The sequence below is a fragment of the Idiotropiscis lumnitzeri genome, unplaced genomic scaffold (genome assembly GCF_059441095.1).
Source record: "Idiotropiscis lumnitzeri isolate Australia: NSW breed Sydney's pygmy pipehorse unplaced genomic scaffold, RoL_Ilum_1.0 HiC_scaffold_23, whole genome shotgun sequence".
In the NCBI taxonomy this organism is placed as follows: domain Eukaryota; kingdom Metazoa; phylum Chordata; class Actinopteri; order Syngnathiformes; family Syngnathidae; genus Idiotropiscis; species Idiotropiscis lumnitzeri.
In genome coordinates, this window is record NW_028283561.1 from 1,620 (window position 1) to 21,483 (window position 19,864).

General features: G+C 43.4%; 2 protein-coding genes across 5 annotated transcripts in view; one reads left to right on the forward strand and one right to left on the reverse strand.

Annotated features, from left to right (window-relative positions):
- Window positions 1–238: 238 nt before the first annotated feature.
- Window positions 239–19,119, forward strand: hvcn1 (hydrogen voltage-gated channel 1). The gene is made up of 3 exons (XM_088287065.1): window positions 239–532; window positions 14,352–14,464; window positions 16,166–19,119. Exons 1-3 carry the CDS (start codon window positions 340–342, stop codon window positions 16,220–16,222), a joined length of 363 nt encoding a protein of 120 aa, XP_088143191.1. The 5' UTR covers window positions 239–339; the 3' UTR covers window positions 16,223–19,119.
- tctn1 (tectonic family member 1) overlaps window positions 14,559–19,864 on the reverse strand; it is a 101,090-nt gene continuing 95,784 nt past the window's right edge. For 2 of the 4 annotated variants that reach the window (XM_088287062.1, XM_088287060.1), the window contains 2 exons: window positions 19,305–19,436; window positions 14,562–16,604 (listed from right to left, as the gene is read on the reverse strand). In XM_088287062.1, the coding sequence (XP_088143188.1) occupies window positions 16,458–16,604; window positions 19,305–19,436 (279 nt within the window). In that variant the 3' untranslated portion in view covers window positions 14,562–16,457. Of the gene's footprint in view, window positions 16,605–19,304; window positions 19,437–19,864 lie in introns of all 4 variants that reach the window. The other 2 variants (XM_088287061.1, XM_088287064.1) reach the window with 2 other exon arrangements.

Sequence of the window (19,864 nt, forward strand, 5' to 3'; positions counted from 1 at the left end):
TTCATTTGTTTTGGTCTATTTCTTATTCTAATAACAAACGTGACTGTTGCGTGATCTCAGGCGTTTGGTTTTTTTCCCCCCTTAGACGTATTTGTTGTATGACCGCGTGCACCGAACCGTGAAGCCCGTACCGAGACGGTACGGGACAAATTCAAAAACCGTTACACCCCTAATACATACCATATTGTAAGAAGGCACATTTACCAAATTAGCAGATCAAATACTTATTTTTCCTCACTATACTGAAACTGCACTACTGTCCAGACAATAATTCACTATAATGAATAACTCACTTGGCAGGTGTTTCACTACCTGAGCTTGGCACTTCTCACATTCTTCATGGTGGAGATTGCCGGCAAACTGTTGGCATATCGCCTTGAGTTCTTCCAACATAAGTTCGAGGTGTTTGATGCTTTGGTGGTGATGCTGTCTTTTGTGCTAGACATAGTATTCATCTTCCATGATGATGTATTTGATGGAATGGGTCTACTTATCCTGCTGCGTCTCTGGAGAGTTGCTAGAATCATCAATGGTGAGTAAAACAGTCATTTAAAAATAGTGATTAAGAAGATATAAGAATCTGTGCACCATGAGAAGCTTGAGTAACAAAACGTGTGGCAAGACAATGTAAAAAAACGGTATTTGTAAGTTGCTGTATACAATCTTTTCCCCCATATTGCAAACACAAGGTGGAAGATTATTATTCGTGTCAGTTGTATCACATGCTTTTGAAAAAGTACTTCTGATGAGTCATTTAAGCCAAACCTCAAATGCGATCCCAGATTATTCAGTCCACGCCTGCCTCTTGGCATCTGTAACGGAATGGCCGGAAGCTATTTTGAATTTAAGAGACGCTAAAATTAAATACATAACCCACATAATGTAGCTAGGTTTCTTTTTGGAGGAAATAAAATGGTTTTCAGACTTTATACCAGTAAAAAAAAAAAAATACACCAACAATATTACTCTGGACGGATAGACGTTTGCTTTAATGTCTTAATTCGTGAATGCGAGCAATGACATCATTGATAGAAATATGACATCACAGTCGCTCGTTGATTTAGAATAAAACTCAAAATATCGATCAATTTCGATCCTCACAATCATATTGTGTGAAGTCTACCGATAACCAAAGATCTGTCTATGGTAGCAAAGCAGACCATAGTGATCCCTTGCCACTTCTGTAATGATAGTGTCACATTCTGCCCGCTAAATCGCAGAAATCACAGAGCTCTGACTCTGATTTCTGATTCTGATCTGAATGATGGTTTATGACTTCTTTCTTCTTTGCCGTCACTGCGCACTGATTTGTCGAATGAGTTTTTCACCACTTCCTTCTACTTTGCGGCCATCCGCGGGGTGGCCAACATAGGCGCCCAAGTAATGGTTCTGGTTCTTCCCGTAATCTTTTTCCAAGTCACGTCATTCCGAACCTTTACCCTTAGTCTCTACTCCTGAACCCTTCCCTTAACTCATTCACAACCAGCCAAATAAAAAAGAAAAAAGCATTTTTGACGTCTTTAGCCGTCAATGGCAGTAAATGAGTTAAGACCCTTACTCGGGTCCCCAGTTGGCCATTTTACAACGGACTTCCGTGGGGTGGCTGACGTAGGCACACAAGTTGACATTCTTGTTTCGTGCGTAGTTCCACATTTTCTGAGTCACGTCAATGCAGTTTCTAAATGATTTTAATGACCAAGAGGGGAAAACAACACAAACCTATCTGGCTCTATGTGAAAAAGTAATAGCCCCCTCAAAATAGCGAGCTCTGTCAACTTTAGCAACAATAACTAAAATCAAACGTTTGCAATAATTGGTGATGAATCTTTCACACTGCTGGGGAGGGATTTTTAACCACTCTTCGTTGCAAAATAGTTTCAACACTGCCATATTGGAGGGTTTTCTAGCATGAACTGCCCGTTGAATATCACTCCACAATATCACTCTCAATTGGATTTAAATAAGTACTTTAAAGCGTTAAAAAAAACAAGCGTTTTTGAGGCCTTCTGTTTCGGATCATTGTCCTACTAAATGATCCAAGAGCGCTTGAGTTTGAGGGCACAAACTAATGGTCGGATGTTCTCCTTCGGGATCTTCTAATAAACAGCAGAATTAATTTTTCCGACAATCACAGCATGTTTTCCTGGTCCTGAGGAATCAAAGCAGCCCCAGACCATCACACTGCCATCACCATACTTTACTGTTGCCATCATGCTCTTTTTATCAGATGCTGTGCCACTTTTACGCCAGATGTAACGGGCTGCACACCCTCCAAAAAAATCTATACAGTCCACAGAAGATTTCTCCAAAAGCCTTGAGGATAAAGATAAAGATAAAGATGTCCTTTATTAGTCCCACAATGGGGAAATTTGAGGTGTTACAGCAGTGAGTGTGTGTAATGGCGGCGCCCTGTTCGGCGGCGGCTACATCGGCTCGCAACAGTTTTGGACATCTTGGTCAAAATGCTCAGTCTTCGACTCAGTTTTTGATGGCGGACACAGTCAACTCAAACCGCAGATTAGCATATGATCGCAGGTTTTTGCAGGATATGCGATCATCCAGAAATCAAGTGCCCGTTGCTACGACCACTCTGGAGTGGTTACATAGCCTCGGAGTGCTACGCCGACAAGACCCAGCGGCCTACGGAGCAGCGGAGCAGAGAGGCAAGCGTAGGCGATGTGACCGGAGGAGGAAGCGGGGTTGTCGGGCTGGCCTAACAGCTAGGCTAAAGGCTAAACCCTTCAGAACGCCTCTCCCATCCATTTTTCTCTCCAACGTTCGCTCTCTGGACAATAAACTGGACCATCTACAACTGGAGCTAACATCGAACCGCGAGATGACGAACTGCTGCGCTATAATTCTGACGGAGACATGGTTAAACTCATCAATCCCGGCTGACGCTGTTAGCATTGGGGGGCTAACTGCATTCCGTGCTGACAGGAGCGGCGAACTCACCGGTAAGAACAGAGGAGGCGGACTATGCATTTATACCAATAACAACTGGTGTAAAAATGCTAGGATAATCTCGAATCACTGCTCACGGGACATTGAGCTTTTGACGGTGATCTGCAGACCCTTCTACCTCCCCAGGGAGTTTACCGCTACTATCGTTACTGCTGTGTACGTGCCCCCCAGCGCTAATACAAAGGAGGCAATGGACGTTCTCTACCGAACTGTGAGTGAACTGCAGCATGCTTACACTGGAGGCATTTTCATTGTTGCTGGAGACTTTAACCAGGCCAACATGAAAACAGTTCTCCCGCATTTCTCCCAGCATGTGGACTTTGCTACAAGAGGAAGGAACACATTGGACTTGGCCTACACAAATATCAAAGGAGCATACAGAGCAGCCCCCCGCCCCCACCTTGGCTCATCAGACCACCTTTCTGTTATGGTAATTCCTGCATACAAGCCCCTGCTGACCAGAGAAAAACCTACAGTGAAGCAGGTGAGGGTGTGGACTGAGGGGGCAATGGAGGCACTACAGGACTGCTTTGAATGCACAGACTGGGACATGTTTAAATCGGCTGCCACCTACAACAACAAAATAAACATCGATGAGTATGCCATGTCTGTGTCAGCCTACATCAGTAAATGCGCAGAGGACGTCAGCAACACCAAAACCATCTGCAGCCGTGCCAATCAGAAGCCCTGGATGACTGCTGAGTTACGCAAATTGCTAAAGGCACGGAACCTTGCCTTTAAATCTGGTGATGAGGAGGCACTGAGATCAGCGAGGGCCAACCTGAACCGTGCTATCAGACTAGCAAAGCGATCTCACAGTCAAAAAATCCAGGACCTTTTCCTCAGCACAACCAACACCAGGGATATGTGGAAAGGCATTCAGGCCATCACCAGCTACAAGCCAACCACCCCCCCAGTGGGGGACACTGGCATGGACTTCCTGAATGACCTCAACAACTTCTTTGGGAGGTTTGAGGCACAAAATGGCACCCCTGCAGTGAAAGCGGTTCCACATCAGGACGAAAGAGCACTCCTCCTGGACTCAACTGACGTGAGGAAGACCCTGAAAAGGGTCAACACACGGAAGGCTCCAGGCCCTGACAACATTCCAGGGCGGGTCCTTAGGGAGTGCGCCGATCAGCTGGCTTGTGTCCTAACAGACATTTTCAACACCTCGCTAGACCAAGCCACGGTACCATCATGCTTCAAGATTGCCACCATCATCCCAGTGCCAAAGAAACCCCAGATCTCATCATTGAACGACTACCGGCCCGTTGCACTGACTCCTGCCATAATGAAGTGCTTTGAGAGGCTGGTTAAGGAGCACATCACCTCCAGTCTCCCCTCCTCACTTGACCCCTTTCAGTTTGCCTACCGGACAAACCGCTCCACCGGGGATGCCATCTCCTCTGCTCTTCACCTGAGCCTGACACACCTAGAGGAGAAGAACACCCACGTGCGGATGCTGTTCCTGGACTTCAGTTCAGCATTCAACACCATCATCCCACAACTCCTGGTAGACAAACTGAGACTTCTGGGCTTCAACACCCCCCTGCGGAACTGGCTGCTGGACTTCCTCACTGACAGACCCCAGTCAGTGCGGCTCGGTCAGAACACCTCCAATGTCATCACCCTCAGCACGGGCTCCCCCCAAGGTTGTGTCCTGAGCCCCCTGCTGTTCACCCTGATGACACACGACTGCGTCCCTAGGTCAGCCACAAACCACATCGTGAAGTTTGCGGACGACACAACAGTGGTGGGCCTCATCAGGGACGACAACGACCTGGCCTACAGAGAGGAGGCTGGTGCAGAGTCAACAGCCTGGTCCTGAATGTTGACAAAACTAAAGAGATCATTGTCGACTTCAGGAAAAACCAGCCCAACCATGCCCCACTTCTCATCAACAACAAGGCTGTGGAGGTGGTCAGCAGCACCAAGTTCCTAGGGGTGCACATCACAGACAAACTCATCTGGTCTGTGAACACTGCATCACTGGTGAAGAGGGCACAGCAGCGCCTGTACTTCCTGCGGAGGATGAGGAGAGCCCACCTGCCCCCACCCACCCTCATCACATTCTACAGAAGCACCATAGAGAGCATCCTGACTAACTGTATCTCTGTGTGGTGTGGAGGCTGCAGTGCCTCCGACTGGAGTAGTGTGAGGAGGGTGGTGAGGACAGCAGAGAAAATCATCGGGACTTCTCTCCCCTCCATTCAGGACATTGGCCAGAAGCGCTGCCTATCCCGAGCCAAAAACATCATTAGGGACCCCTCTCACCCCCATCATGGACTGTTCACTCTGCTAGCCTCTGGGAAGAGGTACTGCAGTGTGCGGTGCAGGACCACCAGGTTCTGCAACAGCTTTGTCCCCCTAGCCATTAGACTGTTAAACGGTCAATCACACATATAGTAAGCCTACCCAGCAGTTAACCCCCCACTTGCGTGTTTCACTCTACAAACTTTCTATTTTTTTTGCACTATTGTACATAAAATCCCTTTTCTATATTCCTACTCAATACGACATATTTATATCTGTATATTTATGGAACCTGTGCGGGTCAGATGTATCGACATTTCGTTCTGTATACATGTGTACAAGAATGACAATAAAGTATATCTGAATCTGAATCTGAATCTGAGCAAAGATATAGATCACACAGAGTCGGCGGCGTAATGTAGCCATTAATGTATAACATTAGCTGCAGACATTCATAAAAAGCATGCAAATATATACAGATCAGAGGGATGCTTTTTCGCAAAAGTAAAACGAAGCTTTACTCATCTGAGCAAATATGAGGTTGACCTTCTTAACATGCTCTGAGAAAAAAAAATCAACAAAAATAACATAATTGATTTAACCATTTGGTGGCGCTACCACTACGATGAAAAAATACATTCGTAGCTGTCTGCAGGGCTGGACAATCATCCAATATGAAACATTTTGAGCCGATTGGATCATCTACAGGAGATTTTATTGCCACAATGAATAATTAAACTTTTACCGAAAAGTCCCAAAATTCAGCATAGAGTAAGACCGTCTTGAGGCTGTTCTGCCAAATCTTCAGTTGGATTTCTTAAACTGGCTCCGAGCAGTATGTTAAAAAAAAAAAAAAATCACATTTTAGTCGCCATTAGGTAGTGCTAGATGTATAACAATATTAACATTTAGATGTCTTTGGATTCTTTGTATAGGTTTTGGATTTTTAGGAGCATGTTATTTAGCATTTTGTCCATTGTGGCGAAGGAAATATGAAACACAAAAGTTGAAGCCCTGCCCTCGTCCTAGTATTTAAAAAACAAATAATTTGTGTCCCAGTGTTTGTCCCATGTCTTAAGATGGCACAGACGAAATTTTAAGGCAATCGGATTAAACCCTCCAGGATCAGCGTCAAAAGAATGCCTCCTGTAAATGTGCAAAAATTGGCCAAAATTGGACATTCAAAAATCCAGAAGTCACTTTCTGTTCATTTTAGACTATGGCTGTAATAGACATTACTGTACGTCTTGGGGTGCTTCGCGTGCCCGCCAATTTTCGTCGGCCTAGGTCTAATGTACCGGGATTGTTTTTTATTTTCCACTCTAGGTGGTGCTACAGAGCCATTTTGTTAGCAGTGTTAACCAGTTCAGGGTGTACCCCGTCTACTGCCCAAAGACAGCTGGGATAGGCTACAGCACCCCCGCGACCTTAGTGAGGAGAAGCAGTCCAGATAATGGATGGATGGAGAATAATAATAATAATAATAATTATAATAATAATGATTTCAACAAAAACAATGGGGACCTCGCATCGGTCGCTGCTCGGGCCCGAAGAATAATAAGCATTTATATCAAACAGAGAGAAAAAATTATCACACCAAAAAAAAGAACAAAACAAAGATGTTATCTTTTGCAACCACTCTACACATGTTCCTCAAAAAAGGAGTGGGAAGATAAAGATTAAATTCCACCCCCATCTCACATTTTTATTTACAAGCCACACATTCTTACTTTCCTTCGAGCGCCTCTCCTGGATTTACCACTCAAGACTCGACAAAGAACACGTCACCCCTTTGTTCTTTTTTCGTCAATAAGACTAAGCAGTGGTTCAATTTCTGGATTGTCTCAACTAGGAAAAAAAAACCTTTGGATTTACTTAATTCGGACATGTACATTGGTTGCACATGATTAAAATGTGGTAAATCTATGTAATTTCTAATGTTTTCCTCAAAAATAAACAAATGATCTCTATTATATTAAGACATTTTAATCACGTTCAACCGAAAATGAAGTGCAGGAAGTCCTCAATTTACAAACAAGTTCCGTTCCTATGCTGCCGATGTAACTTGAATTTCCGTGCAAATTGGTATTAACCCTTTAATGCTGCCTATATCTCTGAATAAATATCCAAATACACGTTTTACACATAATAAAATAAAAATAATAAAAATAAAACACAAGATACTGTAATAACTAACACTGCTGAGAAGTGGGGCCATAATGTGAAAAAGCTTTTCGTGTAAGCGTTCACATTACATTACAAATGTGACCTTGCATATGCATCTGCAGTGACCCGCAGAAGAGACTACATCACTCATGATGCAGTGTTAACGGAAGTAAATGTGGTCCAGCATGTCGGGGTATTTCTACAGAGGAGCGATTCGATAGGAGGTAGAAATAGAGTATTTGGCGGCAATGAAGAGGAAAGGTTTTTTTTTCATCTCATTTCACGGAGATGTCACGTCACTGCCGTGCATAAAAAAATTTGTGGTTGAATTATTACTATCACGATAAATGTCCACTTTATGCTTGTTTCAAGTCGGATTAAATTAAAGTAAAATACTAAATCAATGCTGTTACTAAAATTAACTTTGCAGATCAGATCACGCAGCTGTCAACATTCTCCCTCCGCCTTTGTGGAGCGGATTTTGTGCTCCAGATGATGACAATGAGGGATACGCTGTTTGGCTGCGGTTATGTTCCAAAAAATCCAATCTCGGACCAGTCAGTGTGGCCCAAGTCGGATTTTGGGGGAAAAAAAAAAAAAAAGGAATTTAACCGTTCAGACTGTCATTTAAAAAAAATAAAAAAACGGAACAAATACAGGTTGCATACGAGCAAAAATATCCGATCTGGGTCACATTTTCCTGCAGTTGGAACCTAAAATGTTGGACGTGGTACCGTTGTAAAGTCGAAACGTCGTAGGTCGAGTATGTCATGACCTGAGGACTTCCTGTATTTCTTTTTTCAGTGCAATGTACGTAAATTGAATAGGCTACTTTTTTCAGTACAGCAACATTTGCATTCCTGAGTTGTGTCCCTCTATGTGAGCGCACACCTTTGCCTGTCATCACTAGAGAAGGAGCAAGGCTCCATGGGTCGCACCATGGAAATTGTATTAATCTCCTTTTAAGTACGACCAGTGGCGTCACCAGGCTGTTTCATTCAGGGCTAGAGCCCCTGAGGATTTGTAATTAGCCTTGAATACACAGGGGAGGGGAAAAAAAAGATATTTTTTGCACTCCCAAAGCTCATCTTATGCTGTAGCTCAATTGAAATAATGTTTGAACCAATAATGAATTCATGTGAGCAATCGATCGTTATTTTTGGTGTAGCGTCGACCAAAGATTTAATACTACAACCTTCTTATTCGCATTTGTTGAATCGGGAGTGTACACATTACCAACCAAAAAAATTAAGCGCTTGATAACTTCAATCATTAGCAAACCAAGGAGTTTGTTGAATTATTCATGTTTTCAAGTATTTAATTTTTCCTTCAATTGACAGGTTGAAAGTGTTTATCCATTAAATTGTTTCGCTCATTTCCAGGCACTTTTTGGAAATATTTAAATTAAATACGATTTTAATTGAAGGAATCTTTTCAAGTCGACAAGATTATTTGCGAAGCCCTTAACCTCAATTTATAGGGCGTTTACCTTTAATTTGGCCGAGTAAATTAATTTATTAGTCTCCTTGGGGTTATTTATTTTTTTTCCATTCATTATTGACGCTTATCTGGGATCGGGTCATGGAGGCAACAGCTCCAACAGGGAGCCCAGACTTCCCTCGCCCCGGCCACGTCTTCTTCTAGCTCTTCCGCAGGGATCCCCAGGTGTTCCCAGGCCATCCCAGAAACAGCCTCTCCAGTGTGTCCTGGGTCGTCTTCGGGGCCGCCTGCCGGTGGTACATTCACGTAACACCTCACCAAGGAGGCGTCCAGGAGACATTCTAATCAGATGCTCGAGCCACTTCATCTGGCTCTTCTCAAGAAGCAACGGCTCGACTGAGTCCTTCTCGGAGACCGAGCTTCTCACCGTATCTCAAAGGGAGAGTCTGAACACCAAGCGGAGGAAACTCATTCCGGCTGCTGGTAACTGAGAAATGCGCTATATAAATAAAGTTGTATTGTATTCGATTGTATCTTGTTCTTTCGGTCACGACCCACAGCTCTTGACCATAGGTGAGGGTAGGAACATAACTCGACCGGTAAATCGAGAGCTTCGCCTTTTGGCTTAGCTCCTCCTTCAAAATTACAGACCGATACGGGGTACGTATTACAGCAGACGCAGCACCAATCCGCCTGTTGATCTCACACACCATCCTCCCCTCACTCATGAACAAGATACTTGAACTCCTCCGCTTGGGGAAGTATCTCGTCCCCAACCCGGAGCGGGCACTCCAACCTTTTCCGACTAAGAACCATAGTCTCAGATTTGATGCTGCTGATCTTCAGCCCAACCGCTTCAGACTTGGCTGCGAACCGTCGTGAGAGTTGGAGATCACGGCTTGAAGAAGCCAACGGTACCACGTGCAAAAAGCAGAGATGCAATACTGAGGCCACCAGTATTGAGTTTGTTTGCTTCAGCAACCGCAAAGCTGGATTCCGCTTGGCCAGCCGGTATCTGTTAGTCCCACAGACCAAAGATGACTCTTTCTTCAGCCTGGCAACATCCTTTACCACTGGTGTCCACCATAAGTCTAGTAACAGAATACCACTGGGGTTCAGATCGGGGGGGACCGTTCCTCCCAATCACGCCCTTCGAGGTCTCACTTCATTATTGCCCACCTGAGCATTGAATTCCCCCAGCAGAACAAAAGAGTCCTCAGGGGGTGTGCTCTCAAGAACTCCGACCAGGGACTCCAAAAAAGGTTGGGTACTGTGAACTGTTGTTTGATGCATAAGCACAAACAACAGTCAAGACTCAATATACAGCCGCCAACCCGGGGGGCAATAAGTATGCTCACACCTGCTGGGCGTCTCCCACCTTGGGCAACTCCTGAGTAAAAAAGTGTCCAACACCCTCTCAAGAAGACTGGTACAAGAGCCCAAGCTGTGTGTTAGTGCCATTTTACAAGTTTATCTATTTTTAGGAATAATAATTGCAAATGTTTTTTTTTTTTTTTTTTTTGCTATTTGTATGTTCGTGAAAAGAAATGATACATTTCTGTGTCTTTTGTAATTATTTTTATTTTTTATTTTTTTTTAATTGAAACATGTACGTGTTGTTAAGACTGTCTACGGTAGAGGGCGCAATTCTTTAGAAAGTGTTGTGCATTGTCGGAAGAGAAATAAAAATGGTGGACATGCAACACGCTCATTCTACCCTGCTGCGACCGTCAGCATTGGTTCACGCGTATAACATTGTTTGTGTCCATCCCATCATTAAATGAAAGAGGTTGAACAATAAAAATAAGAAGAAACTAAAGGAATATATACCCTCTACATCAGGGGTGTCAAGACCATTTGGATGCGCTCTGTATTGGATTGGGACTCTGGATTGGCAGAGCCTCAAACTCAGAAGACTTGGCTTTGGACTTGGGTGCAAAAAAAAAAAAAATGTGACCTTGACATCCCTAGTATATATTTGATATAATAATAAAATAATCAATTGTTCATAATATAGATATTGTTTTATTTTTTTTTAATGAATGTAGACTGTGCACCCCAAGCTGTTGTTGCTGATCAAAAGAAAAATATATAGTCTACTTCTATTGTGGTGAAATATTGTTCATATGCCATAGATGCTCTTTGCTGTCTCCTATAGTAGTCGTATAGTAAGGAGAATATTGACTACAGCGGAGCTGAGTATACATGGCTGCAAAAGTTGTGCCAGCTGGATTCCGCATATCTTATTTCCCCATCTAAAGTACATGCGTCAAGGATGTCATCCAACCTTTAATGTTGTTGCTGTTTTGAAGGCAGCAAGTGCTGCGTTCACATAAGAGTTCCTCTGGGTTTGTTTAGCATTGCGGATGTTTGTAAGCACGTTGGTAGCCAGTGAAAGGAGGCCTGAATTGGGGTTATGTGGTCCATCTTCTGAGCGCGAGTGAGGAGGCGACCCGCAGCATTTTGGACGAACTGAAGCTGCTAGAAGGAGGACTTGTTGACTCCAAAATAAAGAGCATTAAAATAATCGATCTGAGAAGTATTATTGGATTACTCTTTCTAACTGTTGCTGAGAAAGAAAGGGCTTTAGCCAGCTGCCTAACATGAACAAAGTTGGATCTAACAACAGCACTGATTTCTCTGTCCAGTTTAAAATCACTGTCCAATTTAAAATCCAAGTTTGTGGCTGTTGGCTTTAGATAACATCCCGCGGGGCCCAGGTCAACACGGTGTAATGTAGGAGGTCCACTGGCATAAAAAAAAACTCCTGTTTTCTTTTTGTCGAAATTGAAGACATTCAGGAACATCCAGGCATATATTTCGTTAGGCAGGTGTAAGATAAGCTGAAGATCACAATAACTTCAAGTAACTTTATGTAAACAGTTTGTGTATTTCTAATCATGTTTTTATACACTATTTGTATCAGTGATAATTGCGCACACACACACAGACACTTACGTTGTTGCTTTAGCACACACTTACGCTTTTCTTTAAGTTTCGATTTCAGATTCAGATTCAGATTCAGATATACTTTATTGTCATTCTTGTACACATGTATACAGAACGAAATGTCGATACATCTGACCCGCACAGTTTCCTTAAATATACAGATATAAATATGTCGTATTGAGTAGGAATCTAGAAAAGGGATTTTATGTACAACAGTGCAAAAAAATAGAAAGTTTGTAGAGTGCAAACACGCAAGTGGGGGGGTAACAGCTGGGTAGGCTTACTATATGTGTGATTGACCGTTTAACAGTCTAATGGCTAGGGGGACAAAGCTGTTGCAGAACCTGGTGGTCCTGCACCGCACACTGCAGTACCTCTTCCCAGAGGCTAGCAGAGTGAACAGTCCATGATGGGGGTGAGAGGGGTCCCTAATGATGTTTTTGGCTCGGGATAGGCAGCGCTTCTGGCCAATGTCCTGAATGGAGGGGAGAGAAGTCCCGATGATTTTCTCTGCTGTCCTCACCACCCTCCTCACACTAATCCAGTCGGAGGCACTGCAGCCTCCACACCACACAGAGATACAGTTAGTCAGGATGCTCTCTATGGTGCTTCTGTAGAATGTGATGAGGGTGGGTGGGGGCAGGTGGGCTCTCCTCATCCTCCGCAGGAAGTACAGGCGCTGCTGTGCCCTCTTCACCAGTGATGCAGTGTTCACAGACCAGGTGAGTTTGTCTGTGATGTGCACCCCTAGGAACTTGGTGCTGCTGACCACCTCCACAGCCTTGTTGTTGATGAGAAGTGGGGCATGGTTGGACTGGTTTTTCCTGAAGTCGACAATGATCTCTTTAGTTTTGTCAACATTCAGGACCAGGCTGTTGACTCTGCACCAGCCCACCAACTGCTCCACCTCCTCTCTGTAGGCCAGGTCGTTGTCGTCCCTGATGAGGCCCACCACTGTTGTGTCGTCCGCAAACTTCACGATGTGGTTTGTGGCTGACCTAGGGACGCAGTCGTGTGTCATCAGGGTGAACAGCAGGGGGCTCAGGACACAACCTTGGGGGGAGCCCGTGCTGAGGGTGATGACATTGGAGGTGTTCTGACCAAGCCGCACTGACTGGGGTCTGTCAGTGAGGAAGTCCAGCAGCCAGTTCCGCAGGGGGGTGTTGAAGCCCAGAAGTCTCAGTTTGTCTACCAGGAGTTGTGGGATGATGGTGTTGAATGCTGAACTGAAGTCCAGGAACAGCATCCGCACGTGGGTGTTCTTCTCCTCTAGGTGTGTCAGGCTCAGGTGAAGAGCAGAGGAGATGGCATCCCCGGTGGAGCGGTTTGTCCGGTAGGCAAACTGAAAGGGGTCAAGTGAGGAGGGGAGACTGGAGGTGATGTGCTCCTTAACCAGCCTCTCAAAGCACTTCATTATGGCAGGAGTCAGTGCAACGGGCCGGTAGTCGTTCAATGATGCGATCTGGGGTTTCTTTGGCACTGGGATGATGGTGGCAATCTTGAAACATGATGGTACCGTGGCTTGGTCTAGCGAGGTGTTGAAAATGTCTGTTAGGACACAAGCCAGCTGATCGGCGCACTCCCTAAGGACCCGCCCTGGAATGTTGTCAGGGCCTGGGGCCTTCCGTGTGTTGACCCTTTTCAGGGTCTTCCTCACGTCAGTTGAGTCCAGGAGGAGTGCTCTTTCGTCCTGATGTGGAACCGCTTTCACTGCAGGGGTGCCATTTTGTGCCTCAAACCTCCCAAAGAAGTTGTTGAGGTCATTCAGGAAGTCCATGCCAGTGTCCCCCACTGGGGGGGTGGTTGGCTTGTAGCTGGTGATGGCCTGAATGCCTTTCCACATATCCCTGGTGTTGGTCGTGCTGAGGAAAAGGTCCTGGATTTTTTGACTGTGAGATCGCTTTGCTAGTCTGATAGCACGGTTCAGGTTGGCCCTCGCTGATCTCAGTGCCTCCTCATCACCAGATTTAAAGGCAAGGTTCCGTGCCTTTAGCAATTTGCGTATCTCAGCAGTCATCCAGGGCTTCTGATTGGCACGGCTGCAGATGGTTTTGGTGTTGCTGACGTCCTCTGCGCATTTACTGATGTAGGCTCCTTGCTTCAGTGTGAATTCCTGACTGACCTTCACACCGTGATTTATGCTTTCCTGTCTCCCTGGAGACAGACCCCCCATTGTCTGCTAAGGTATGAGTTTGCTTCAAATAAAAAAGACCGAGCGGGGGGTGAGAGTCAGAGGGTGCGAGGGATTGAACTAAGCAAGACGCTTGTTTCCTCCTGGCTCTCTCTCCCCATTCGCGAATGGTGAAAAACAAAACTTTATCTGGTTTGCCTTTGGTTTTCAGTAACCTTTAGTAACTTATTTTCAGTCTAAAAAAGGCATCAGGGCATTTTAAACCTGACAGCAGGTGATGTTGAGCAAATTTTCAAAATGTATATTTTACTTAACTTTCCTCTTGACATTGTAACAGTATTTTGTAGGATCGTAATGGACCTCTTCATTTCCATTAACACAAAATACTATACAATACTGTGATATAATGTCTTAACGTTTAATATGATCATTGAATATATTGCAGGGATTCTAGTGTCGGTAAAAACCCGTGCAGACCAGAAGATGCACAAGCTAAAGGAGAGCTATGACCAGCTCGTACAAAGAGTCACTGAACTACAACAGCACATTGATAAACAAGTAAGTATTCACTGCATACTCTTAAGGCCTGATAAAGAGTCAGGTTATTGAGCACCAAAATACATGGACAATTCAGAGGTTGCGTGGGCTGTAAGTGGGTGTGTTGTGTGTAATCGTCATTGTTTACTAAAATCCCAAATAACACTGCTAAATTGCATGTTCAATCACTCAAACAGATTGCACACACTGTTGACAACAGATGTTGTGGCAAGGCAAGGCATCTTTATTTACAGTATGTAAAAGCTTGGGGAGTAACAAAGTACATGTACCAGCGTTACATATTCAAGTTACAAAAGAAATGTAACTGTATTCCGGAACAGTTACAGAAAAAAAAACCAATCAGATTACAGGCACATTTTTTAAAAATTGGTATTATTTCACAAGAGTACAATATAAATGGAGATAGAGAGGCCATTGGCAGGTATGTTCATTTGAGCACAAGTGGATAAGTTGCCTTACGTCTATCTTAATGGGCTGTCCCACTCTGCTCACGCGGTCATTGCGGAGACCGCTGAAGTCAGGAAGAGGCGAGGGTTAGGGAAGTGGCTATGTCAAGTCTTGCACACAAACACGGCTAGTTTGAAAGCAACATAGACAGAAAAGAGGAGGTGGAAACTGCAACCATCCTTCTGCAGTACCATGCCACGATCCCGAATCAGTGGCATTTCACAGCAAACAGGTCACACTCGCCAGCGCCGAACTAGTTAAAAAAAAAAAGAGCATCGCGTCTACGTCAACCTGTCGCCCATACTCCTGAAAGTATTTGCGGTTACTTGAAAGAGATAGCTTGCACCACAGCAGCATGAATTTTATTTGTACTAAAAGTAAGTCCATGCAGAGCGGCAGCAACAACTGCATGATGCAGATCCTCGCATTAATAGGTCTCAACATATATATTTTGATGAATTTAGTGTTGACAATGATTTTATTGACATATAATCTGACATTTATTTACAAAGAACATGTATATTAGTAAGAAATGTAAAACATTTGTGGGCTTAAAAAAATGCATTTTCATATACAACATTACACAAATAAAAAAAATTATACCTGACAGCAAGTAGTACAGTAGGTTTTGCCTTACTTGAACCATTTTTAACAACTTGAAAAAGGACTGTCCTGTCCTTGCATGGTTACAATAATAGCTTTTATTGTATTGAATGGTATAATGCCATTTTCTGTCATGTTTATAAATGTCAATGTGCATTGTGAAGAAAATGGTGAATACAATTGAAATCACTATCTGCCAGAAAAATATTATCCAATTTTCTTCTAGAATTGTTCAGCCGTAGCAAACACATGCATGTGTAAATGTAAACATGAAAGAAAAGCAGGTTTGCCCTTTGATAGCTGTAGTATGCAGGTGTGTGTGTGTGTGTGTGTGTGTGTATATATATGTATATATGTATATATATAATATATATATATATATATATATATATATATATATATATATATATATAGTACTGTGCCCCATTACTTATGGACCTGACTGTAGACCATGACAATGTAAACTTAAGCACTGTAGTTCAAACTAGTTGCCTGCAAAATCCCCAAAAACAATCTAGTCTGTGATTAAAAAAAGATTGGAAAAAGATTCATCCGGTGCATGTCATGATTGAGACATTTATTGACATGCATTAATTGATAGCTGATGTCTCCAAAATCAAATTAACTTATTTCTCTTATCATCTGTCCTAGCAACAAGACAACCAGAAGCTTCAGACACTTCTCAAGAAGCATGGCATAGACTTCTGATTGATGATGAATTTAAATGAGTTTCTATTATGCGACTTTATGTATTCTGTTTGCATAATTCCATGCATAATTTCTGAATTGTTGTTTGTCTGTTCAGTCCATGATTTCAATTATCAAAATACTTTACTTTTCTACCTTCATTAATGCTTTTATGCTGCATCCAATTATTTTCCCTCTGTTATTTCAATTACCTTTTTGGAAAGTGGACTTTCACAGTCTGCAAGAAGTTGCTGAATCAAAGAAATGGAAAAAAGAAGTCAATAGGCAGCTTGGCATTGATGGTTGGTGTAGCTCTGTAACCAGGAAGGGCAGCAGCAGATGTTTCTTTGAAGCTCACTGAACTCCAAATTGAGAGTGCGTCACTGCCTCTGAAGAAACCAGCCTGAGAGACAGAAGAGTTCATTAGTAATGCCTATTTTCATGTTTTCTGATAAAGTATAAAACTCCAAAGGATCAAAGAATATTTGCAAGACTCCAAACTATCAACAGTCAATCTAAAAAAAAAAAATTCTAACAATCCAATTAACACCATGTAGGAGCTTCTTGACAGAGGGTCATTCCATGCAAAATCACCTAGTGGGTATAAGCAATCGGATTTTGATTTTAATAAAACTTGCTGTACTTGTTGATAGTGAAGTGATTGGCTTGACACAAAATCTCAGATTTTAGAGTTTGGGGACTAAAGCCTATGAAATTTTTATGTTTGTAAAAAAGTCCACATTATTCCGTCATTTGTATATTTGTCAATCATTTCATTGTAGCTTCCATGGGCCAATCACACACCCATACTATATAACAGGGATCGTCGATCAGTCCCCGAGGTCCGCTGTCTTGCCTGTTATCCATCTCTTCCTGCTGCAACACACACCTTATTCAAAGGATCAAATAATAAGCAAGCTCTATAGAAGCTGGATAACAATCCCGATGCTTCACAGTGGACGCTGCACCGATCCGCCTGTCAATCTCTCACTCCATCCTCCCCTCACTCGTGAACAAGACCCCAAGATACTTAAACTCCTCCACTTGGGGCAGGATCTCTTCCCCGACCTGGAGAGGGCACTCCACCCTTTTCCGACTGAGAACCGCGGTCTCAGATTTGGAGGGGCTGATCTTCATCCCAACCCCTTCACAGTCGGCCGCGAACCGCTACAGTGAGAGTTGGAGATCACGGCTTGAAGAAGCCAAGAGTACCACATCATCTTCAAAAAGCAGAGATGCAATACTGAGGTCACCAAACCGGATCCCCTCATTGCCTCAACTGTGCCTAGAAATTATGTCCATATAAGTTATGAACAGAATCGGTGACAAAGGACAGCCTTGGCGGAATCCAGCCCTCACAGGAAACAATTCGACTTACAATGCGGACCAACCTCTGACATTGGTGGTACAGGGACTGAACAGCCCAGATTAGTGGGATTGGTACCCTGTACTCCCGAAGCACACCCCACAGAACTCCCCGAGGGACGCAGCCGGACACCTTCTCCAAGTCCACAAAACACATGTAGACTGGTTGGGCGAACTCCCATGCACCCTCAAGGACACTAGGTCCACTGTTCCACGGCCAGGACGGAAACCACACTGCTCCTCCTGGATCTAAGATTCAACCTCCCGACGGACCCTCCTCTCCAGTATCCCTGAGTAGACCTGACCAGGGAGGCTGAGGAGTGTGATTCCTCGATAATTGGAACACACCCTCCGGTCCCCCTTCTTAAAAAGGGGGACTATCACCCCGGCCTGCCAATCCAGAGGCACTGTGCCCGATGTCCACGCAATGTTGTAGAGGCGTGTCAACCATGACAGCCCCACAACATCCAGAGCCTTAAGGAACTCCGGGCGGATTTCATCCACCCCCGGGGGCCTTGCAACTGAGGAGCTTGTTAACCACCTCGGTTACTTCAGTCCCAGAGATAGTTGAGTTGACCACGGAGTCTTCAAGCTCTGCTTCCTCAATGGAAGGTGTGTTGGTGGAATTGAGGAAGTCTCCGAAGTATTGTCTCCACCGACTCACAACGTCCCGAGTCGAGGTCAGCAGCACCCCATCTCAGTATAAACAGTGTTAATGGTAATTAATGGTAAGTTAAGTAAATGGTAATGACTAGTAAATATGTTTATATTTTTTGTTTTTTTATTATTATTTTTTTAATTTCATCAGTCAAAGGGCAGGAACTTTGCTAAATTATGTAGACAGAGTAATAACATCAAGTTGTCAAGTGTCAAAATTACGGCCCTGGTAATTCTCGTGCTAAAGCCAGCTGGTGTGGTTTTCACCAGTTAGCTCTTTTGCATTTTGTTCAAAATATTGTATGCTGTATTCATTTGTAGCAAGTTGGTGGATCAGTCAGTGCCACACACTTTAACATGATGAGCAATTTACTGCATTGTGAATGCAATGTAGAATAACTTATTTTGCATTATCTTGTACTCTTTATACATTTATCCATTTTCTCAATGGTAAACAGGGTAATGTATTGAATATCAGAGAAACAGCTCTGTAAACATAATTTTCCTTCATGTGGTAAACATAAGGCAAAAAACCTTGGAAACCCAGCAAAGAAACTTTGGGCCGATATGCTGATGAAAAATTCTCCCTTTTAATCACAACCCAAAGTTGGCAAGTATGTTATCTTGCAAGTCTTAGAGTCCCTAGAGTTGGGGAGGGGAGCCCATAGTTGATAGTTAGCCCCGGGGCCTATGAGTACGTACTTAATGGCGTACTGGATATAAGGGTTCAAAGAAAGGCGGACATGGCCCTTTTTGCCTTCTGCGGGCTGTAGTTCTCCAAAACCCTGCTCTTATTAACCTGAAATTTGAGATTTAGTGTTGTGCCAATACTATCAAGAGGTACAGCAAGTTTCATTAAAATCAAAATAGCCTTGGATTTTTTTTTTGGGGGGGGGGGGGGGGTGATACGTCATGAAAGGAACCCAGAGTTAAATCCCCCAATAAAGTTGAGACCTGAGTGTGAGGACATTGGTTGGATTTCAAGACATTGAATTTTTCCTTGCTGATTATATTTTGTTAACAGTTGGAGAGCCATGTTTAAGTGCATATTAATCAAAATGTAAGTCACTGTATTACCTACCAAACTGGTGACATTGGTTTGGATAACTTCCTCCACACTCACAATCTGAGCTTGGGGATTTGACAAGAATCCATATTTGGTCCATTCAATCTGAAAGTGAAGTGACAATGGAATACTGCAAATCTGTGAATCCTGCAAATGAAAATGTATGTATTATTTAGAAGGTTACGTGTCATAAACACACACGCACATACACAAAGTGGAACCTTGCTTAATGTATGTAAATCGTTCAGAAACTATGAACCGATATTTATAAAATGAATGGAAATAAAATATTTTTTTTCCAGCAACAAATCCAAGCCCCTTTCATGTGCAGATGGTGTGTTGGAAAAATCTTTTACATCAGAATTCATGACCCGAGGGCTGTATTGTATGAGCTGATTGAATAAAGTTCATTCTGTCTCTTATTTATACTTCAAGTTGTTGGTTCTTTTATCAAAGACAGGCTATTAGGTTGTTATTTACCTGACATGTTTAGGCAATGTTTGGTGGGCAATAACCAAATGAGCAGGACGAGTCAAAAATAAAAACAACACAACAGAGGCGGGAAAGAATAAAAA